The sequence below is a fragment of the Nerophis lumbriciformis genome, linkage group LG06 (genome assembly GCF_033978685.3).
Source record: "Nerophis lumbriciformis linkage group LG06, RoL_Nlum_v2.1, whole genome shotgun sequence".
Taxonomy (NCBI): domain Eukaryota; kingdom Metazoa; phylum Chordata; class Actinopteri; order Syngnathiformes; family Syngnathidae; genus Nerophis; species Nerophis lumbriciformis.
Genome location: NC_084553.2, coordinates 14,333,294 through 14,358,364, shown reverse-complemented (window position 1 = coordinate 14,358,364; position 25,071 = coordinate 14,333,294). Strand labels below are relative to the sequence as shown.

Genomic DNA, 25,071 nt, shown 5'->3' with positions numbered 1-25,071 from the left:
GTTCTGTATTCTAAATGGAACATTTAAAGTTTTGGTGGTGTTTACTGGCGTCATCTTGCAGTTTACACGTATCTCTTATGTATGACTGCCATCTACTGGTCACACTTATCATTACACCATGTACCAAAAAAAATTGCTTCAAGGTCGGTAAGCACAACAAGATTTATGCCATACATTACGCGGACCATAATACACTTGCTGTGAACCTGTTTTTATGTTTTTATGTTTTTATTTATTCTATTTTATTTATTTATTTTTTATCGTGTTCTGTTTGTGTTGTGTTGTGTTTGCTCGGTACTCGTTTTATCTTTTAACCTGCCCATTGTACAGCACTTTGGCTACCCCTGTGGTAAATTTTAAATGTGCTTTATAAATAAAGTTGATTTGATTTGATTTTATTTGATAAGGCGCACTGTCGATTTTTGAGAAAATAAAAGGATTTTAAGTGTGTCTTATAGTCCGAAAATTACGATAATATATTTGGGAGGGTTGTAATCTTTTTATGGCTTTTAGGTAGATGAGACACAGACAGCGTGGATCTACGTGAGCTTTACTTTTCAACTCACATGTAAACAAATACGCCACAGCGTCAATCCCGGTCTCTCAACAATCACTATTTCTTCGGAATCAAAATATATACTCATATATTACATATAGCGTATTATGTGCGCACTATTGACAAATGATGCACCGAAAATTTGGTCGTTTTAAATAGACTTTGCTCACCAAAACCGAATGTTGTGATAAAATATCCACTTCCCCTGGCGACTGCGACTACCAGAGACGTAGCTCGCCCAAAGCTGACGAAAAAGTCACATTCAGGTCGCATTGCGTTTAGACTGAAGTCACATTTGAAAAGATCAGATTCCAATCGGATTCAGGACTACCTCCTGATGTGGCCTGAATCTGATGCCAAAAAAAAAAAATCAGATTTAAAGCACTTTGCAGCATTTACACTGGAAAAAGAAATCAGTTCTGTGTCACTGGAGGGCAAAAAAATTCAGATTTGGTGTGCAGTGTAAAAGGGGCTTTTGTATACTAGAATTTTACTACTGATCTTTACTGTCCTTGGGCACCTAATGACGATCACAACATTTATTTACCTGCTTCTTTTGCTTCTGATCACTATTTTCAACCGTGAATCGAATACCATGAATTGATTAAAGTGGTTGAAAAACTTATTCGAGTGTTACCATTTAGTGGTCAATTGTACGGCATATGTACTGTACTGTGCAATCTACTAATAAAAGTTTCAATCAATCAATCAATGCTTCCCTGCCGCCATTTTTTCAAGTTTGTCCCTCCCCCATCAAGTGCACCCCGTTTTGCCGTAAAAAAAAAAAAGGCTGTCTCTCAATTTGCGCACTTCACTAAGCACTTTGAGTCAGAGGAGGGAGGAAGTCAATGTATTGCAAGTCCCAAGTCTTTAAAAAAGTCCTAAGTCAAGTCTCAAGACATGACAGATGCTATTGCTAGCGATGTAGAACGCAAAAAACATGAACAAATATAAAGACTACACTACAGTAACATTATTACATCGTATATGATTGATTTCCTGCAACAAAAACTAATATGAAGTGCAAATAACGGATATTATAGAAGCGTATATTATTGTTTACATTCAGAGCAGCCATCTTTGAAGCCACACCAGAATGTTGCCACTTTCCAAGTAGGAAACCCTCGAGGGGCGTTGTAGTTGAAACTTCCGACTAGGAACACGGAAATTCCGACACCCCAATACAAGTGGAACGCAATCTTAATCCACACACTAAGGAACTAAGTATACATACGTATTGAAATGTATTGTATTTTCCGTACTATAAGGCGCACTAAAAATCCTTTTTTTCCCCTCAAAACTCGACAGTGCGCCTTATTACCCGGTTAGCCTAATGTAAGGAATATGTTTGGTTGCGCTTACCCACCTTGAAGTTATTTTATTTGGTACATGGTGTAATGAGAAGTGTGACCAGTAGATGGCAGTCGAACATAAGAGATAAGTGTAGGCTGCACTATGATGGCAATATGACTCGAGTAAACAACACCGACATTTTATATGTTCCATTGAAAATATAGAACATTACACACGGCGCTCAAAAATCTATCCAAATGTTTTAGTACGACTTTGGTAAGCTATGAAGCTGCACCGCATGATTTGCTTCAACATCTGAGTATTATTATGGTGTGTGTGTATAAGGTAAGACATATTATCTGGCGTTTTGTTTCGCAATATTATGGAAAAGCAACTTTTCTGACCTTCTGGTACCTGCTGATCTGTATTTGGGCTCTGCATAAATCCTAAAAAATTGCACGTGTATAACCCGCTGCGCCTAATGTAAGGAATATGTTTGGTTGCGCATACCCACCCTGAAGTTATTTTATTTGGTACATAGTGTAATGATAAGTGTGACCAGTAGATGGCAGTCGAACATAAGAGATAAGTGTAGGCTGCACTATGATGGCAATATGACTTGAGTAAACAACACCGACATTTTATATGTTCCATTGAAAATATAGAACATTACACACGGCGCTCAAAAATCTATCAAAATGTTTTAGTACGACTTTGGTAAGCTATGAAGCCACACCGCTTGATGCGCTTCAACATACGAGTATTATTATGGTGTGTGTATAAGGTAAGACATTATCTGGCGCTTTGTTTTGCAATATTATGCAAAAGCAACTTTTCTTACCTTCTGGTACCTGCTGATCTGTATTTGGGATCTGCATAAATCCTGAAAAATTGCACGTGTATAACCCGCTGCGCCTAATATAAGGAATATGTTTGGTTGCGCTTACCCACCTTGAAGTTATTTTATTTGGTACATGGTGTAATGAGAAGTGTGACCAGTAGATGGCAGTCGAACATAAGAGATAAGTGTAGGCTGCACTATGATGGCAATATGACTCGAGTAAACAACACCGACATTTTATATGTTCCATTGAAAATATAGAACATTACACACGGCGTTTAAAAATCTATCTAAATGTTTTAGTACGACTTTGGTAAGCTATGAAGCCGCACCGCATGATGTACTTCAACATCCGAGTATTATTATGGTGTGTGTGTATAAGGTAAGACACATTATCTGGCGCTTTGTTTTGCAATATTATGGAAAAGCAACTTTTCTGACCTTCTGGTACCTGCTGATCTGTATTTGGGATCTGCATAAATCCTGAAAAATTGCACGTGTATAACCCGCTGCGCCTAATGTAAGGAATATGTTTGGTTGCGCATACCCACCCTGAAGTTATTTTATTTGGTACATAGTGTAATGATAAGTGTGACCAGTAGATGGCAGTCGAACATAAGAGATAAGTGTAGGCTGCACTATGATGGCAATATGACTTGAGTAAACAACACCGACATTTTATATGTTCCATTGAAAATATAGAACATTACACACGGCGCTCAAAAATCTATCAAAATGTTTTAGTACGACTTTGGTAAGCTATGAAGCCACACCGCTTGATGCGCTTCAACATACGAGTATTATTATGGTGTGTGTATAAGGTAAGACATTATCTGGCGCTTTGTTTTGCAATATTATGCAAAAGCAACTTTTCTTACCTTCTGGTACCTGCTGATCTGTATTTGGGATCTGCATAAATCCTGAAAAATTGCACGTGTATAACCCGCTGCGCCTTATGTAAGGAATATGTTTGGTTGCGCTTACCCACCTTGAAGTTATTTTATTTGGTACATGGTGTAATGAGAAGTGTGACCAGTAGATGGCAGTCGAACATAAGAGATAAGTGTAGGCTGCACTATGATGGCAATATGACTCGAGTAAACAACACCGACATTTTATATGTTCCATTGAAAATATAGAACATTACACACGGCGTTTAAAAATCTATCTAAATGTTTTAGTACGACTTTGGTAAGCTATGAAGCCGCACCGCATGATGTGCTTCAACATCCGAGTATTATTATGGTGTGTGTGTATAAGGTAAGACACATTATCTGGCGCTTTGTTTTGCAATATTATGGAAAAGCAACTTTTCTGACCTTCTGGTACCTGCTGATCTGTATTTGGGATCTGCATAAATCCTGAAAAATTGCACGTGTATAACCCGCTGCGCCTAATGTAAGGAATATGTTTGGTTGCGCTTACCCACCTTGAAGTTATTTTATTTGGTACATGATGTAATGAGAAGTGTGACCAGTAGATGGCAGTCGAACATAAGAGATAAGTGTAGGCTGCACTATGATGGCAATATGACTCGAGTAAACAACACTGACATTTTATATGTTCCATTGAAAATATAGAACATTACACACGGCGCTCAAAAATCTATCAAAATGTTTTAGTACGACTTTGGTAAGCTATGAAGCCGCACCGCTTGATGCGCTTCAACATACGAGTATTATTATGGTGTGTGTATAAGGTAAGACGTTATCTGGCGCTTTGTTTTGCAATATTATGCAAAAGCAACTTTTCTTACCTTCTGGTACCTGCTGATCTGTATTTGGGATCTGCATAAATCCTGAAAAATTGCACGTGTATAACCCGCTGCGCCTAATGTAAGGAATATGTTTGGTTGCGCTTACCCACCTTGAAGTTATTTTATTTGGTACATGGTGAAATGAGAAGTGTGACCAGTAGATGGCAGTCGAACATAAGAGATAAGTGTAGGCTGCACTATGATGGCAATATGACTCAAGTAAACAACACTGACATTTTATATGTTCCATTGAAAATATAGAACATTACACACGGCGCTCAAAAATCTATCTAAATGTTTTAGTACGACTTTGGTAAGCTATGAAGCCGCACCGCATGATGTGCTTCAACATACAAGTATTATTATGGTGTGTGTATAAGGTAAGACATATTATCTGGCGTTTTGTTTTGCAATATTATGCAAAATAAACTTTTCTTACCTTCTGGTACCTGCTGATCTGTATTTGGGATCTGCATAAATCATGAAAAATTGCGTGTGTAAGCCGTTGTAGTCCGTGCCGACACCGTAGTTGATAAGCTTCTTCTTTTTCTCTATCTTCTTCTTCTGTGACATTCATCCTCCGCTGTTGCCATTTCTAATATAAAGTAGTGTAAAGTTCTTACTTTTATCTGTCAGTAAACTCGCCATGAAAGCGCTAAAACATACCGGTGTAGTGAGTATACATTATTCACCCAAGGAACTTTAGTTATTAGAGACTTCTGGTCGGACGGTTTTTCACGGGACACATTTCCGGTGTTGTTGTTTCCGGATGAGGAGATGCTGCTCCATTATTGATTGAAGTAAAGTCTGAATGTCATTAAAACAGTTATTTCCATCTTTTGACACTTCTTCCACTCCCGTCCTTGCACGCTACACCGCTACAACAAAGATGACGGGGAGAAGACGCTGCTGAAGGTGAGCTACGTAAATAAGACCGCCCACAAAACGCCGCATCCGGAAGCGACTGTCAGAAAGCGACTTGAAGATGATCTGTAAAACATCATCTATGCAACATTTTGACCAAATAACCGCCATTACATGTTATGTAGACCACAAGGAAGTGTTTTCAAATTAGAAAAAAAAAATTATAATATGACTCGCCCTATAATCCGGTGCGCCTTATATATGAAAACATTTAAAATAGACCATTCACCGGCAGTCCGCCGTATCATCCGGTGCACCCTATGGTCCGGAAAATACGGTATGTCATCAAAAAAGTTACACATACATACAAAAGCACCGCCCTACAGAAGGGGGTGAATTCCAGGCAGTAGATGCAAAGAAACAATACTCCAACTTTTCTCAGTCATTAGTGTGATGAGGTACCTTACGTAAGTCATGTGACACAAACAGTCACACACAACAGCTGTGACTTTCACCATGTCAAACATTAAAGTACAGATGCATCCTCACTGCTTGTGTTTGTCTACACACTCACTAACACACTCTTTTTTTGTCTTTTCTTGGAAGTAAACACAGTTGTGCATCACCGCACTGACGCCAAAACTAACAACACACACACACGCGCGCGCACGTTGAAGGGAAGAAAGTGTGTCATACCTTGAGTGTGTTTGCTGGCAGTGCTGCTGTGAGACTGAACCTAGCAGAGTGGCATCCTGACCACACACACTGAACCCCCCCACCACACAAGAAACCCTCCCCCCATCACAGGGTGAAAGGCAGATGGGCGGTCCTGGAGGAGGGGGAGGGTCACCACGGCAACAAAGACTTTGTGCAAGGAGTAAAAGGAAAAACTTGGCCCTGGTGCGACATCTTGACTACACACACACTTTTATGTAAGTTAAGAGTTGAAAGTAGGGATGTCCGATAATATCGGACTGCCGATATTATTGGCCAAAAAATGCTTTAAAATGTAATATCGGAAATTATCGGTATCGGTTTCAAAATTATCGGTATCGGTTTCAAAGAGTAAAATGTATGACTTTTTAAAACACCGCTGTGTACACGGACGTAGGGAGAAGTACAGAGCGCCAATAAACCTTAAAGGCACTTCCTTTGCATGTCGGCCCAGTCACATAATATCTACGGCTTATCACACACACAAGTGAATGCCACGCATACTTGGTCAACAGCCATACAGGTCACACTGAGGGTGGCCGTATAAACAACTTTGACACTGTTACAAATATGCGCCACACTGTGAACCCACACTAAACAAGAATGACAAACACGTTTCCGGAGAACATCCGCACCGTAACACAACATAAACACAACAGAACAAATACCCAGAATCCCTTGCAGCACTAACTCTTCCGGGAGGCTACAATATACACCCCCCCCCCCCCCCCCCACACACACACACACACACACACACACACACACACACCTCAACCTCGCCCACCTCAACCTCCTCATGCTCTCTCAGGGAGAGCATGTCCCAAATTCCAAGCTGCTGTTTTGAGGCATGTTAAAAAAAAAAATGCACTTTGTGACTTCAATAATAAATATGGCAGTGCCATGTTGGCATTTTTTACCATAACTTGAGTTGATTTATTTTTGGAAAACCTTGTTACATTGTTTAATGCATCCAGCGGGGCATCACAACAAAATTAGGCATAATAATGTGTTAATTCCACAACTGTATATATCAGTATCGGTTGATATCGGAATCGGTAATTAAGAGTTGGACAATATCGGATATCGGCAAAAAAGCCATTATCGGACATCTCTAGTTGAAAGTGTCCCAACAAACCACAACTGTATATATCGGCACCGGTTAATATCGGAATCGGTAATTAAGAGTTGGACAGTATCGAAATATCGGATATTGGCAAAAAAGCCACGAGCTGACATCTCTAGTTGAAAGTGTCCCAACATACCACGACTGTATATATTGGTATCGGTTGATATCGGAATCGGTTATTAAGAGTTGGACAATATCGGAATATTGGATGTCGGCAGAAAAGCCATTATCGGACATCTCTAGTTGAAAGTGTCCCAACAAACCACAACTGTATATATATCGGTATCGGTTGATATCGGAATCGGTAATCAAGAGTTGGACAATATCAGAATATCGGATATCGGCAAAAAAGCCAATATCGGACAACTCTAGTTGAAAGTGTCCCAACAAACCACGACTGTATATATCGTTATCGGTTGATATCGGAATCGGCAATTAAGAGTTGGACAATATCGGGATATCGGCAAAAAAGTCATTATCGGACACCTCTAGTTGAAAGTGTCCCAACAAACCACGACTGTATATATCGTTATCGGTTGATATCGGAATCGGCAATTAAGAGTTGGACAATATCAGGATAACGGATATCGGCAAAAAAGCCATTATCGTACATCTCTAGTTGAAAGTGTCCCAACAAACCACGACTGTATATATCGGTATCGGTTGATATCGGAATTGGTATTTAAGAGTTGGACAATATCGGAATATCGGATATCGGCAAAAAAGCCATTAATCGGACATCTCTAGTTAAAAGTGTGCCAACAAACCACGACTGTATATATCGTTATCGGTTGGTATCGGAATCGGTAATTAAGAGTTGGTCAATATCGGAATATCGGATATCGGCAAAAAAGCCATCATCAGACATCTCTATTTGAAAGTGTCCCAACAAACCACGACTGTATATATCGGTATCGGTTGATATCGGAATCGGTAATCAAGAGTTGGACAATAACGGAATATCGGATATCGGCAAAAAAGCCATTATCGGACATCTCTAGTTGAAAGTGTCCCAACAAACCACGACTGTATATATCGGTATCGGTTGATATCGGAATCGGTAATCAAGAGTTGGACAATAACGGAATATCGGATATCGGTAAAAAAGCCATTATCGGACATCTCTAGTTGAAAGTGTCCCAACAAACCACGACTGTATATATCGTTATCGGTTGATATCGGAATCGGCAATTAAGAGTTGGACAATATCGGGATATCGGATATCGGCAAAAAAGTCATTATCGGACATCTCTAGTTGAAAGTGTCCCAACAAACCACGACTTTATAAATCGTTATCGGTTGATATCGGAATTGGTAATTAAGAGTTGGACAATATCGAAATATCGGATATCGGCAAAAAAGCCATTATCGAACATCTCTAGTTGAAAGTGTCCCAACAAACCACGACTGTATATATCGTTATCGGTTGATATCGGAATCGGCAATTAAGAGTTGGACAATATTGGGATATCGGATATCGGCAAAAAAGTCATTATCGGACATCTCTAGTTGAAAGTGTCCCAACAAACCACGACTTTATAAATCGTTATCGGTTGATATCGGAATTGGTAATTAAGAGTTGGACAATATCGGGATATCGGATATCGGCAAAAAAGGCATTATCGGACATCTCTAGTTGAAAGTGTCCCAACAAACCACGACTGTATGTATCGGTATCGGTTGATATCGAAATCTGTAATTAAGAGTTGGACATTATCGGAATATTGGATATCGGCAAAAAAGCCATTATCGGACATCTCTAGTTGAAAGTGTCCCAACAAACCACGACTGTATACATCGTTATCGGTTGATATCGGAATCGGCAATTAAGAGTTGGGGGTGGGGGGTGGGGCGTTGTTGGGGGCGTGGTTAAGAGGGGAGGAGTATATTTACAGCTAGAATTCATTAAGTCAAGTATTTCATATTATATATATATATATACACATACATATATACAGGTAAAAGCCAGTAAATTAGAATATTTTGAAAAACTTGATTTATTTCAGTAATTGCATTCAAAAGGTGTAACTTGTACATTATATTTATTCATTGCACACAGACTGATGCATTCAAATGTTTATTTCATTTAATTTTGATGATTTGACGTGGCAACAAATGAAAATCCAAAATTCCGTGTGTCACAAAATTAGAATATTACTTAAGGCTAATACAAAAAAGGGATTTTTAGAAATGTTGGCCAACTGAAAAGTATGAAAATGAAAAATATGAGCATGTACAATACTCAATACTTGGTTGGAGCTCCTTTTGCCTCAATTACTGCGTTAATGCGGCGTGGCATGGAGTCGATGAGTTTCTGGCACTGCTCAGGCGTTATGAGAGCCCAGGTTGCTCTGATAGTGGCCTTCAACTCTTCTGCGTTTTTGGGTCTGGCATTCTGCATCTTCCTTTTCACAATACCCCACAGATTTTCTATGGGGCTAAGGTCAGGGGAGTTGGCGGGCCAATTTAGAACAGAAATACCATGGTCCGTAAACCAGGCACGGGTGGATTTTGCGCTGTGTGCAGGCGCCAAGTCCTGTTGAAACTTGAAATCTCCATCTCCATAGAGCAGGTCAGCAGCAGGAAGCATGAAGTGCTCTAAAACTTGCTGGTAGACGGCTGCGTTGACCCTGGATCTCAGGAAACGGAGTGGACCGACACCAGCAGATGACATGGCACCCCAAACCATCACCCAACCATGCAAATTTTGCATTTCCTTTGGAAATCGAGGTCCCAGAGTCTGGAGGAAGACAGGAGAGGCACAGGATCCACGTTGCCTGAAGTCTAGTGTAAAGTTTCCACCATCAGTGATGGTTTGGGGTGCCATGTCATCTGCTGGTGTCGGTCCACTCTGTTTCCTGAGATCCAGGGTCAACGCAGCCGTCTACCAGCAAGTTTTAGAGCACTTCATGCTTCCTGCTGCTGACCTGCTCTATGGAGATGGAGATTTCAAGTTCCAACAGGACTTGGCGCCTGCACACAGCGCAAAATCTACCCGTGCCTGGTTTACGGACCATGGTATTTCTGTTCTAAATTGGCCCGCCAACTCCCCTGACCTTAGCCCCCATAGAAAATCTGTGGGGTATTGTGAAAAGGAAGATGCAGAATGCCAGACCCAAAAACGCAGAAGAGTTGAAGGCCACTATCAGAGCAACCTGGGCTCTCATAACACCTGAGCAGTGCCAGAAACTCATCGACTCCATGCCACGCCGCATTAACGCAGTAATTGAGGCAAAAGGAGCTCCAACCAAGTATTGAGTATTGTACATGCTCATATTTTTCATTTTCATACTTTTCAGTTGGCCAACATTTCTAAAAATCCCTTTTTTTGTATTCGCCTTAAGTAATATTCTAATTTTGACACACGGAATTTTGGATTTTCATTTGTTGCCACTTCAAATCATCAACATTAAATGAAATAAACATTTGAATGCATCAGTCTGTGTGCAATGAATAAATATAATGTACAAGTTACACCTTTTGAATGCAATTACTGAAATAAATCAAGTTTTTCAAAATATTCTAATTTACTGGCTTTTACCTGTATATATATACAAGAAATACTTGACTTTCAGTGAATTCTAACTATAAATATATATTTCTTTTATTATATATATATATATATATATATATAATAAATACTTGAATTTCAGTGTTCATTTATTTACACATATACACATAGATAACACTCATCTACTCATTGTTGAGTTAAGGGTTGAATTGTCCATCCTTGTTCTATTCTCTGTCACTATTTTTCTAACCATGCTGATGATGCATTGCTGTGTGGCACGCACAAAAGTGCTTTCATCAAATGCACTAGATGGCAGTATTGTCCTGTTTAAGAGTGTCACAACATTGCTGTTTACGGCAGACAAACTGCTTTACGGTAGACGTGACTGCTGTTGTTGTGTGTTGTTGCCGCGCTGGGTCTGGGAGGACGTTAATGAAACTGCTTAACAATAAACCCACATAAGAAACCAAGAACTCGCCCTCGATCATTCTACAGTTATAACGTGATTGGGCAGGTACGCTGTTTATTTTGTGGGAAAGCGGACTCAGGTCCATGCGGACCTGAGTCCGCCTGGATTTCGGGAGATTTTCGGGAGAAAATTTGTCCCGGGAGGTTTTCGCGAGAGGCGCTGAATTTCGGGAGTCTCCCGGAAAATCCGGGAGGGTTGGCAAGTATGGCATCGGTTGATATCGGAATCGGTAATTAAGAGTTGGACAATATCGGGATATCGGATAACGGCAAAAAAACCATTAATCGGACATCTCTAGTTGAAAGTGTGCCAACAAACCATGACTGTATATATCGGTATCGGTTGATATCGGAATCGGTAATCAAGAGTTGGACAATAACGGAATATCGGATATCGGCAAAAAAGCCATTATCGGACATCTCTAGTTGAAAGTGTCCCAACAAACCACTGATGTGTGTGACTGTAATTGTGTTGAGTGCATTCAACTTTGCACTGCTTGGACTTGAAGACTGTGCAGAAAACTTGTTGTGCGCTGTAAATACTGGTCATTGTGCACAGAAAGCACTTGCTGACATCAGGTAAAATAAGAGGATGCAGTACCTGGTCCAGGAAGCGGTACAATCGGACAGCCTTATCGATGTTGCGGCCGGTGGCGTTGACCCGCTGGGAGAAATCCTGAAGCTGAGCCCAGAAGGAGCGAACTTTATCGGCGTAGACATGGAGGTCAGCTGAGGAGACGTGGCCCCAATGCTCCAGACGACTCAGCAACACCTGGCCTTGTTTACAGCGATCCTGCACACACACACACATGTAAGGGTGGAGACAGCGTTATCAGCCTGTTCTGATGAGTCGTCACATTTGTGCGATACATTTTAAGTTATTGGTCGTGAAGTGAGTCACCAGAAGAAGCAACATACGTATGCGGAGGAGTAGAAGTCTTTGAACTCCAGCTGTTTCTGGTTCAGAGCGTCCAGCGAGTCCTCGGATTGGCTCAGACTCTTGAGTTGCACCTCGCCCACTTCCTCCACCCACGACCTCACCTGAGAAAAAAACGTTGTGGAGATACAATATATCTATTAGAGCAGTGGTTCTTAACCTTGTTGGAGGTACCGAACCCCACCAGTTTCATATGCGCATTCACCGAACCCTTCTTTAGTGAAAAATAAAATGTTGTTTTTTTTCAAATTCAAGACAAAGTTATACGTTTTTGGTAACACTTTAGTATGGGGAACATATTCTAAGTAGCAAAGACTTAATTTAGAGTTATTTGGTTAGGGTTAGGGTTAGGGTTAGGGTTAGAGGGTTAGGGCCAGGGTTAGAGGGTTAGGGTTATAATAAGGCCATGCCGAATAAGGCATTAATAAGTACTGAATAATGACTAGTTAAGAGCCAATATGTTACTAATTTGCATGTTAATAAGCAACTAATTAATGGTGAATATGTTCCCCATACTAAAGTGTTACCATGTTTTTTTACTGGTGCACAAAATGAACCGTGCATGAACATCACCTTGTTCAAACAACAAAACCAACACAGAGCATAAACTCACAACAAATTACACACCTACAAATCAGTGTGACTTCTGCTGTTGCCGTATCCGTAATGCGCCGATAGGGAGAAGTTTTTATTTACACGATGAGTCGGGTGTCATGTCTGTGTAATCATGTTTTGTCTTAGTCATGTTTTGTTTAGTTATTGGACTCTTTAGTTTCTGGCTTTTCACTCCCTTGTCTTGTTTCCATGATTACCCATTAGTTTCACCTGTTCCACGTTTGGACTCATTGTGCACTCTTGTTTGTCACCATAGCAACCCATTAGTTTTCACCTGTCACGTCACGCACCTGTTTCACGTTTTGAGTCACGCACCTGTTTTTGTTAATCATGTCTGTAGTATTTAAGTTCATTGTTTTTCAGTTTGTCTTGCTGGTGACATCCCCACATTTATGCTCTGCACATTTCTGACTCTTTTTTCATGTCCATCGTTCACGCTGCTCCTTTTTGTCCATGCCAAGTAAGTTTTGTTTATTATTGCCACAGTTAGTGTTTTTTTGTTGTTCATAGTTTTTGCCTTTGTGCAAGTGTTTGGTTTCATAGTTTGTTCTCCGCCATTGTGCGCGCCTTTTGTTTACTTCCTTGTTTTGTATTTATAGTGTTTAAATAAAAATGTACCTTCATTCCCGTCTCGCCCGAGCCAACTTTCCGTTGCCTTCGAGAAAAACTAAACCCCAGGACCAAGTCATGACATCGGGTGTGTTTTGACCTCCGCCGAACCCCTAGGGTTCGATCGAACCCAGGTTAAGAACCACTGTATTAGACTGTTCACTTGTGGCATTATATTCTATTGCTTTTTAAATTGTTCAACAATTTATGTTTTAGTGCAAAATCACATATTTAACACATAACTTCGTACCTGAAACGTGGTAGCTGTTAGCAGGCTAACTTTGTTAGCCAATTTTGCGGCCGTACACTTTAGTTTCAAATACCTTGACAAATGCTAGCTGTTAGCTGCTTTTAAGCCAATTTTGCCACTGTACACCTCAGAGTCATATAACTTGGTACCGTATTTTTCGGAATATAAGTCACTCCGGAGTATAAGTCGCACCGGCCGAAAATGCATAATAAAGAAGGAAAAAAACATATATAAGTCACACTGGAGTATAAGTCGCATTTTTGGGGAAATTTATTTGATAAAAGCCAACACCAAGAATAGACATTTGAAAGGCAATTTACAATAAATAAAGAATAGTAAACAACAGGCTGAATAAGTGTACGTTATATGAGGCATAAATAACCAACTGAGAAGGTGCCTGGTATGTTAACGTAACATATTATGGTAAGAGTCATTCAAATAACTATAACATATAGAACATGCTATACGTTTACCAAACAATCTGTCACTCCTAATCGCTAAATCCTATGAAATCTTCTTCCTCGGTGTCGCTTCTAAATAATATTATTTGATATTTTACGGTAATGTGTTAATAATTTCACACATAAATCGCTCCTGAGTATAAATCGCACCCCCGGCCAAACTATGAAAAAAACTGCGATTTATAATCCGAAAAATACGGTACTTGAAACTCGCTAACTTTTGGCATGCTAACTTTTTTAGCCAATTTTGCAGCTGTACACCTCATTAGAGTCATATAACTTGGTACTTGACACATGCCAGCTGTTAGCATGCGGCCATGCTAAGTTTAGCATGCTAACGTTTTAGCCAATTTTGCAGCAGTACACTTCGGAATCATATAACGTGGTACTTTAAAGGTGCTAGGTGTTACATGCTAACTTTGTTAGCCAATTTTGCAGCCGTACACTTCAGTTTCAAATACCTTGGTACTTGACAAATGCTAGCTGTTAGCTGCTTTTAAGCCAATTTTGCCACTGTACACATCAGAGTCATATAACTTGGTACTTGAAACATGCTAACTTTTAGCATGCTAACTTTTGTTTTTGCCAATTTTGCAGCTGTGGACCTCATTAGAGTCATATAACTCGGTACTTGACACATGCAAGCTGTTAGCATGCGTGCATGCTAACTTTAGCATGCTAACGTTTTAGCCAATTTTGCAGCTTTACACTTCAGAGTCATATAACTTGGTACTTGAAACTTGTTAACTTTTGGCATGCTAACTTTTTTTAAACCATTTTTGCAGCTGTACACCTCGGAATCATATAATGTGGTACTTTAAAGGTGCTAGGTGTTACATGCTAACTTTGTTAGCCAATTTTGCAGCCGTACACTTCAGAGTCAAATACCTTGGTGCTTGACAAATGCTAGCGGTTAGCTGCTTTTGAGCCAATTTTGCCACTGACCACCTCAGAGTCATATAACTTGGTACTGGAAACATGCTAACTTTTAGCATGCTAACTTTTTTTTTTGCCAATTTTTCAGCTGTACACCTCATTAGACTCATATAACTTGGTACTTGACACATGCCAGCTGTTAGCATGCGTGCATGCTAACTTTAGCATGCTAACGTTTTAGCCAATTTTGCAGCTTTACACCTCAGAGTCATATAACTTGGTACTTGAAACTTGCTAACTTTTAGCATACTAACTTTTTAGCCAATTTTGCAGCTGTACACCTCATTATAGTCATATAACTTGGTACTTGACTCTTAACTTTAGCATGCCAAATGGCTATTAGTTAAAGTAACTATTTAAAAGAGGAGGGATACAAAAAGTGAAAACTTCTTCCCATTAACCTTTTGAGATATGTTTAATTTAATTTAATTTTATGTTCTTAATTAAATTTTCTTTTCTTTATTGTGATATAATAATATTGCCATTGAGCACGAGACTCTTCACTGGAGATATGTATGTATATTATGTATGTATGATATGGAACTAACTATGACATAATCAATAAATAACATATATTATTTATTATTAGCATGCTAACGTTTTAGCCAATTTTGCAGCTGTACACCTCAGAGTCATATAACTTGGTACTTGAAACATGCTAACTTTTAGCATGCTAACTCTTTTTTTTTAGCCAATTTTGCAGCTGTATACCTCAGAGTCATATGACTTTGTAATTGACTCTTGCCAGCTGTTAGCATGCTAAATTTAGCATGCTAACTTTTGTAGCCAATTTTGCTGCTGTACACCTCAAAGTAATATGACTTGGTGCTTGAAACATGCGAGCAGTTAGCACGCTTACATTAAAGTTGCACAACCCCGACTGGGATTTGATCACTGCGCGTAAATTACCAGCCCAACGCTAAAACGGTGCATCAGGAGACAATGTGGATGACTAGGGGAATTATTTTCTTATCAGTGACAGAGCAGGAAGGGGCTAGGAGTAATTTTAAGAAAATCTTCATATAAAACGCCCTGTCACTTATTCATTGATATTCCACACCTTCTTCACGCCAGAATGGGGCACTACCCAAAGCGCACGTTTTGCCAAGAGGGAGGGGCAGTCTTTTTACTTTGGTCTGGACCCGAGTAGCTAACTTAAACGCAGCCTTAAGAGAGAAATAGCGGGCTTAGCTAGCAGAAGGCGAGCTCATGTACGGCGGTCACCTCAGCAAAGCCCTCCTCCAGACCCTTGAAGTCCACAATGAAGTGCATCTCCTGAATCCTGCTGTTGGACAAGGTCACCAGGCGGTGGAGCAGCTCGTCCACCTGCTCGTACAAACGAGACACGGCGTCCACGGCCGCCACGTAGTCCTTCGTCACGCCGACGCCTGCCTCGTCCCTGCGCAGGCGTGACAATGAGGCTCCGCCCTCTTGCTGCAGCTGGACCAGTTGTCTGTCTTGGAGGATGGTGCACATCATGTCTTTGTAGGTGGACAACAGCTGCTCGGCCTCCTGGGAGAAAAACTATCATTACACTGCAAAAACTGAAATCTAAGTAAGATTAAATATCTCAAATAAGGGTGATATTTGCTTATTTTCTGTCTGATAAGATAATTCTTCTCTCTAAGCAGATTTTATGTTAGAGTGTTTTACTTGTTTTGCTCCTAAATGATCTCAGTAAGATATTACAGCTTGTTGCTGAGATTTTATGACCTATATTGAGTAAAACATGCTTGAAACTAGAATATCAACTGTTGCAAAGCTGTGTCATCAACACTCCCAATTATAAAACTGCTTTTTCAAAGTAATAATTTCTTATTTCAAGCGTGAAATAAAAAATCATGACTTTGACACAATTGTGTCTCATAATTAAAACAGATGACAGCCAAATGGACTTTGCTGTTTTATTTTCGATGAAACAATAAAAAACACGTACTCATATAGTAGTACAGTTGGCACAGTACAGCAAACTATATATATATATATATATATATATATATAAATATATATATATATATATACATATAAAAAAATATATATATATATATATATACATTTTTATATGTGTATATATATATATATATATATATATATATATATGTATGTATATATATATATATATATAAATTTTTATATGTATATATATATATATATATATATATATATATATATATATATATATATATATATATGTATGTATATATATATATATATATACATTTTTATATGTATATATATATATATATATATATATATATATATATATATATATATATATATATATATATATATATATATATACATTTATATATGTATATGTATATATATATATATATATATATTAATATTAGGGCTGCAACTAACAACTAATTTGATCATCGATTAATCTGTCGATTATTACTTCGATTAATAATCGGATAAAAGAGACAAACTACATTTCTATCCTTTCCAGTATTTTAATGAAAAAAACCAGCATACTGGCACCATACTTATTTTGATTATTGTTTCTCAGCTGTTTGTAAAAGTTGCAGTTTATAAATAAAGGCTTGTAAAAAAAAAAAAAAAAAATTTTAAAAAGTAGCCTCTGCGCATGCGCATAGCATAGATCCAACGAATCGATGACTAAATTAATCACCAACTATTTTTATAATCGAATATACTTATTTTAAGGTATTTTGGGGTTCATTGAAGTTAGCTAATTTTACTAGTTTTGGAAAGTCTTGACAAGCCAAATTTTCTTGTTCTATTAGCAGATAATTTTGCTTAGTTCAACTAAAATACCCCTCATTTTTTGTTTGTTTTTTTCTTGTTTTTGAACACTGACTTTTTGCAGTGTATAACAACAAACTTGTGTATGTGCTTTTGTCAATGTGTGTGTGTGTGTGTGTGTGTGTGTGTGAGCGCACGGGACCTCAGCAGCAGCAGGGAGGGCTGTGGCCTCCATGATATTGATATTCTTCTGCAGCAGGCGGATGACATTTTTACACTGATTGGTCAGCTGCTCCACTCTCTGATGGACAATCAATACAACACAATCTGTGCGTAAGTGTGCACTTTCTGTGCGTGTGTGTGCATGTGCATGTGTGTGTTTACTGACCAATCTGAAGGTCAGCCAACTGCTGTGACTGAAGGAGAAAGAACCTCCAAACTGGACAGGAAGCTGATGGAGGTCCACATGCTTCTGAAGAGCCTTGAGGGAGTTTAACACCTCTACCTGCACACACACACACACACACACACACACACACACACACACACACACACACACACACACACACATTTTTTTTTTAATTAAAAATTGTTCATTTTTTAAATGTTTTTTTTTTTTTTTTTTAATAAATGGCTGTGATGATAATGTCAATGAGGGATTTCTAATCACTGCTATGTTGGAATTCTTATAATATTGATACTGTTGTTGATATTATGCATTTTTGTTTGACTACTTTTTGATTGTTTTGTCTCATGTTTGTGTGTCCTCTCAATTGCTCTGTTGGTTGCTATTCCGAATGTTGCAGAATAGCATGTTGGTTTTTGGAATCGGAATTGTATTATTATTGTATTATTGTGTATTATTTTGTTGGGACTGATTAATTTAAAAAAAAAACATATAAAATAAAAATAAAAGAGGAAATTCCTAAAGGAATTGTGTGTAAATGCTCCAATGTTGAAGTTAAGTGAAATGCTGACAGAATGTAGTATGAATGTAAGAATGGTTTGAATGTTGGAATGCTTTGAATGTTGAAGAGCTGACGCTGCACTGAAATGCTAATGGAATGTAGGATGAATGTAGAAATTGTTTAATTGTTGAAATCGTTTAAACGCTGAAATGGTTTGAATGTTGAAGAGTTTGAATTTCCAGGAAAACCGCAATTTGGTTTGGAACTTGGGAAAGTTTGAATGTCTAGGATGAGTGGAATGTGCCAACATAAGTTGGAATGGTTTGAATAGGTTGAAAAATGTGGGAATTGTGCAACTTGGAAAAATGTCCCATTCATTTCAATGGGAACTTCCTGGAAATTTGGGAATTTGGGGAAAAGCGGGATTTTTTGAAAATGATTAGGAGCATGAATGTCCTGAATGAGCTGAATTGGTTGGCGTTGGAATTGTTTAAATCGGGCAAGAAATGTTGAAGTAGTAATTTTTTTTTAACTTGGAAAAAGGGTACCGTATTTTTCGGAGTATAAGTCGCTCCGGAGTATAAGTCGCACCGGCCGTAAATGCATAATAAAGAAGGAAAAAAACATATATAAGTCGCATTTTTGGGGGAAATGTATTTGATAAAACCCAACACCAAGAATAGACATTTGAAAGGCAATTTAAAATAAATAAAGAATAGTGAACAACAGGCTGAATAAGTGTACGTTATATGAGGCATAAATAACCAACTGAGAAGGTGCCTGGTATGTAAATGTAACATATTATGGTAAGAGTCATTCAAATAACTATAACATATAGAACATGCTATACGTTTACCAAACAATCTGTCACTCCTAATCGCTAAATAATGAAGAAGAAGAAGAAGAAGAAGAAGAAGAAGAAGAATGAAGAAGAAGAAGAAGAATGAAGAATGAAGAAGAAGAAGAAGAATGAAGAATGAAGAAGAAGAATGAAGAAAAATGAAGAAGAAGAAGAATGAAGAATGAAGAAGAATGAAGAAAAATGAAGAAGAAGAAGAAGAAGAATGAAGAAGAACAAGAATGAAGAAGAATGAATAAGAAGAAGAAGAATGAAGACAAAGAAGAAGAAGAATGAAGAAGAAGAAGAATGAAGAGGAAGAAGAAGAATAATGAAGAAGAAGAAGAAGAAGAAGAATGAAGAAGAAGAATAATGAGGAATAATAATGAAGAAGAAGAAGAAGAAGAAGAAGAATGAAGAAGAATAATGAAGAAGAAGAAGAAGAAAAATGAAGAAGAAGAAGAAGAAAAAGAAGAATGAAGAAGAAGAAGAATGAAGAAGAAGAAGAATGAAGAATGAAGAAGAAGAATAATGAAGAAGAATAATAATGAATAAGAATAATGAAGAAGAAGAAGAATGAAGAAGAAGAAGAAGAAGAATGAAGAAGAATGAAGAAGAAGAAGAAGAAGAAGGAAGAAGAAGAAGAAGAATGAAGAGGAAGAAGAATGAAAAAGAAGAAGAAGAAGAATGAAGAAGAAGAAGAAGAATAGTGAAGAAGAAGAAGAAGAAGAAGAAGAAGAATGAAGAAGAAGAAGAATAGTGAAGAAGAAGAAGAAGAAGAAGAAGAAGAAGAAGAAGAATGAAGAAGAAGAAGAAGAATGAAGAAGAAGAAAAAGAATAATGAAGAAGAAGAATAATGGAGAAGAAGAAGAATAATGAAGAAGAAGAAGAAGAATAAAGAAGGAGGAGGAGGAGGAAGAAAAGGAGAAGGAGAAGGAGAAGGAGAAGAATAAAGAAGGAGGAGGAGGAAGAGAAGGAGAAGGAGAAGGAGAAGGAGAAGGAGAAGGAGGAGAAGAAGAAGAAGAAGAAGAAGAAGAAGAAAAAGAAGAATCCATATTTAAAATTACATTTAGGCCATCTCCATGCAACCAAAATGAGCTTTTCTAACCTGTAGCCTGTTTTTAAAAAGTTTCATTACAATTAATGGACAAATAATACATTGCGAGAATCGATTCTGAATCGAATCTTCACACCAGGAATCGGAACTGTATCAACTCGTTAGATGCCCAAAGATTCACACCCTTATTATGTAGTGTAAACCTTTCTCTCTGGTGCCTTAAGAGCTGCGCTGGACAGTGAGTTGACAGCCTGCTGGCTTTTAGCCCGCCTTAACACCAATTTGTAGTGGCCTACGCAGGTCTGGACTGACTCATGGTTTTACGCGTGCACCAAAGTGGGCGTCAAATGTCACCTGTGGACCTGCAGCTTTGTCCACATGCAGAGACGTGTCCTTGTTGATGAGCAGTAAGACAGTGTGGACAGAGCCTGGGACGTCCTCCTAGACACACACACACACACACACACACACACACACACACATACACACACACACAAAAGCTGTCACACGGATCTAGTCAACTTATCTCACATGTCTCCGTCTTACCTGCATGGACCTGAGGGCAGAGAAGAGGGCGGGCACAGGCGCAGCCTTCCGGGCGTCCACCAGCACGGTCAGACCCAAAGCTCGCACGCCGTCGCTGTCAAGACGGCGGAGGGAAAAGACGTAGCGTCACGTCACGGCGGCGGCGACGAAGGCGGAAAGGATTCAAGCGGTACCTGAGCGTGGTGGTGTAGTAGCGCAGCAGGCGGAGCAACTCAAAGCCGTCACATTCCGGTTTGGACCACACCGTGTCCCCGGCGCACACTGTCACCAGAGCGCGGCCACTCCGACTTCTGCTTCCTGTATGGGCAGAAAGACTCATGAGGACGTTTCCAGCCTTGGCCACAAGGGGGAGCAGTTGAAGCCTTATGAACATGCATGTCATGTAAAGGTCACACAGGAATATGGACCTGGGAGGTTCTCCAGAAAACAGGTTAAGTGAAAACTCTGAGTGTGTAAACCCTGAGAAGAGGAAAATGAACGCGAGGTGAGTCAAATTCAGAGTTAGTTACCATGGTGACTTACAAAAAAAACAAACAAATAATCACATAAAAAGTATTCTATGTCTCTCTCCTCTTGCTGAACATGACGTGTCTTATTTTGTAACCAGAAGATGTTCAAACTATATTAATTCCATAAGATTCATGTCGGGAGAGAATTTTGAGGCCATGGTTAGTAGCTGAGATAGGCTCCAGCGCCCCCCGCGATCCCAAAAGGGAATAAGCGGTAGAAAATGGATGGATGGATGGTTAGTTAAATCATAACATCTACTATTATATCAACTTTACATAAGACCGCTAAAAAAACCATCTTGTTAGTCAATACATTTTAGATATTCACTATTATTTGGATTTGTTTGAATTTAAAAAACTTACATTATTTAGTGTTTTCATTGTTGTAAAAATTTAAAACAATATATATATATATATATATGTATATACAGTATATACTGTGTATATATACACATATAAATATATATATATATATATATACGTATATATATATATATACATATATATATACATACACATATATATATATATATATGTATATATATATACATACAAGTATACATATATATATATACAAATATACATATATATATATTTATATATATATACATACATATATATACATACATACAGTATATATATATACATATATACATATTTTGTTCAAATACTTATTTTCTTCATTGTAAATATATATATATATATATATATATATATATATATATATATATATATATATATATATATATACATAAATACTGTATGTATGTGTGTGTATATATATATATATATATATATATATATATATATATATATATATATATATATATATATATATATATATATATATATGTATATATACACATTTGAATATATATATACCGGTACATGTATTAGACATACATTATTTAGTATTGTTATTGTAATATCTATATATATATATATATATATGTATACAGTATATATATATATATATATATATATATTTTTTTTTTTTTTTTTTTTTTTTTTTACAACAACGAATAAACTAAATATTGTAAGTTTTAAAATGTAATGATTACTAAAACAGACTAAATATTACATTTGAATTTATTTATTTTTTTAAGTTTTTTTAAATTATTGTAAATATAACTTATATGAGTTATAGCAGTGTTTCTTAACCCATTGTTTTGCCGCAAATTCCCCCCAGAGGGCCGCCTAAAAAATATCTGTTTCTCAGATGTGGTCGGTATGGGCCGCAGGGGACCTCTGTTGTAATACACTTTTCCACCACTAGTGGCAGTAATGATAATATCAAACAAACAAAATAAGTCTGGAGCTAAAAGAGCAAAAAATATGACTAAAGTGGTAAAGCTGTAATTCCATTAGCACTTGTATTTGTTGACAGTTTAGTTAAGAAACATATTTATTATTAGTTTAGTTTATTTATTTCAGCGCTACATAATTGGATACACATATATTTCTTGCTAGTTATTTATGAGTCCCTTCTTATGCAATATATTTGGTCAGTACTTATTTTTTGGATTGGTCTGACCTAAGCCTAAAGTTTTACATAACAATCTTTGATTAAAACATAGTTTCATGTCATTTGACAAGGTTGTAAACTGTAAGTAGGTCAAATATAATTATTGAATACGATTAAAATCAACAGTAAAATGACTAATTCATTGTCAATATTTGAGTAGGCCCCAGGACTCTCTGCAGTGGAAAAGTTGGGCCCAAAGGTCAAAAAGGTTAAGAAACCGTGAGCTATAGTACTTACAAGTAAAATAACTTTCCACAAGATATGGACTGGAAGAGTACGTAATATTCATGATAAGCAAATTGGTGTAACAGTAAGTGCCGAGTTAGAAAAAAACAATATTTACTTTGCACTTGCATCAACTTTACATGTCAAATATAATTAAAGCAAATAGATATTTTCGGCAGCCTCTATTTGCGTTTTCTACCCGTAGGATTGCACCTAAATTAAAATGATATTTTATTCCATATCCATCTTACACTTTTCAATAAACTACTTTATTCAAACTTTTGCTTTGAGTCGGACAGTAATTGTCTCTCACTTCACTCCAATATTATTTTACTGCATAATTTTTCTTTTTTAACGTGTTTATTCCTACCATATACACAAATTAACACCTTTTGTGTCCGGCTAATTTCTATGGTGTATCGTAAAATCAACGCTCTTTGATTATGGTGGTCTTAACTCAGAGTCAACATACTCAGGATTGGTTGAACTAATTCAAATAAGCTGTTCTGGAACCCAAGTTTCCACGCCTATAGTAAATCAACTTGGATATCAGGTTTAGACTCAGATTTTGTTGAACCTCCGACCTGGAATACCCCCCTGGACTGAAGACAGAAGATAAACTAAGACTAATCAGGCGAGATACATCCACCTTAATCAAGAGTTGGTTCCACAATAAGAACTGGTGTTCTTACCAGGCAAGCAAACAACTCCAGACTTTAACAGCAACCTGCTGAAGCCAGACTGGAAGGATCTACACGAATAGGATGAACTCTCAGAGAACCCAACCAGGCTGGAGGATCCAGAGGAGTGGGAGGACTCTGAGGTCTGGCTGACTTTGATGTGGGATGTGGGAACAGCTGACTCGTCCGGTACCGACAAGTCGGATGTTTCTTGAGGTTTTGCTGGACTGGAATCAGTCGACAGAAAACCTGCTGAAAGACAACACGTTCTTAGTAAAGTCCTGTCACTGCATTTCATCACACTAGATCAGGGGTGTCCATAGTGCGGCCCGGGGTCATTTGTGGCCCGCAGGCCAAGTTTTGTTGGCCCGCAGCATATAGTTGGAAAAAAACAACAGTGAAAATGTCATTAAAAAGAGCAAAAAAATTCGGAATGTAATGAGGAAAAAGCTGACATTTTCAAACTAATAATTAATAATAATATACTTAAGTCATCTATAATAGTGTTGAACCCCTTGAAGGGCAGACAACAGATTATAGGCTTCTCAGCTGTGGTTTGTATAGACCACAGCAGAACTCAGTTGTAATTCACTTTTCCACCACTTGTGGCAGTAAAGACAATCTCAAACAAACAGAAGAAGTCTGGAGCTAAAGTCATAGAGAAGTTTCTTAAGTGCAAAAACTAGGACTAAAGCGGTGAAGCTGGATTTTCTTTATCACTTAAATGTTATAGACCGCTTAGTTAAGAAACATTTTTATTATTAAGTTAGTTTATTTATTTTAGCACAACATAATTGTATGTACATTTACTTTTCTTGAGTTATTTTTGGGTCCCTTCTTATGCAATATACTTGGTAAGTACTTATTTTTCGAATCAGTCTGACCTAAGCCCAAGGTTTATACATTAAATAAGCTGTGACTAAAACATAGTTTCATATCATTTGAAAAGGTTGTAAACAGTAAATAGATAGATATAGATGTAAGGTAAAAAAGCGCTATACAGGTTTAACCCATATAACTATTGAATATGATTAAAATCAAGAGTAAGATTAGCAATTCAGTGTAAAAATTGAGCCCCAAGGGCAAAAAGATCAAGATTAATGCCTTTTCAATCAATGTCAATCAATGTTTATTTAT

The 25,071-nt window shown here is 37.8% G+C and overlaps 1 protein-coding gene across 2 annotated transcripts in view; it reads right to left on the bottom strand.

Moving 5' to 3' along the window:
• The window catches only part of LOC133608508 (uncharacterized), a 69,549-nt gene that overhangs the window by 19,416 nt on the left and 25,062 nt on the right, over positions 1-25,071 (bottom strand). The window contains exons 4-12 of one of the 2 annotated variants that reach the window (XM_061963778.2): positions 23,947-24,186; positions 21,169-21,292; positions 20,996-21,089; positions 20,804-20,890; positions 18,035-18,151; positions 17,849-17,947; positions 16,162-16,449; positions 12,048-12,170; positions 11,731-11,922 (exon numbers count right to left, since the gene is read on the bottom strand). In XM_061963778.2, coding sequence (XP_061819762.2) covers positions 11,731-11,922; positions 12,048-12,170; positions 16,162-16,449; positions 17,849-17,947; positions 18,035-18,151; positions 20,804-20,890; positions 20,996-21,089; positions 21,169-21,292; positions 23,947-24,186 — 1,364 coding nt within the window. The remainder of the gene's footprint in view (positions 1-11,730; positions 11,923-12,047; positions 12,171-16,161; positions 16,450-17,848; positions 17,948-18,034; positions 18,152-20,803; positions 20,891-20,995; positions 21,090-21,168; positions 21,293-23,946; positions 24,187-25,071) is intronic. The other variant, XM_061963779.2, reaches the window with a different exon arrangement.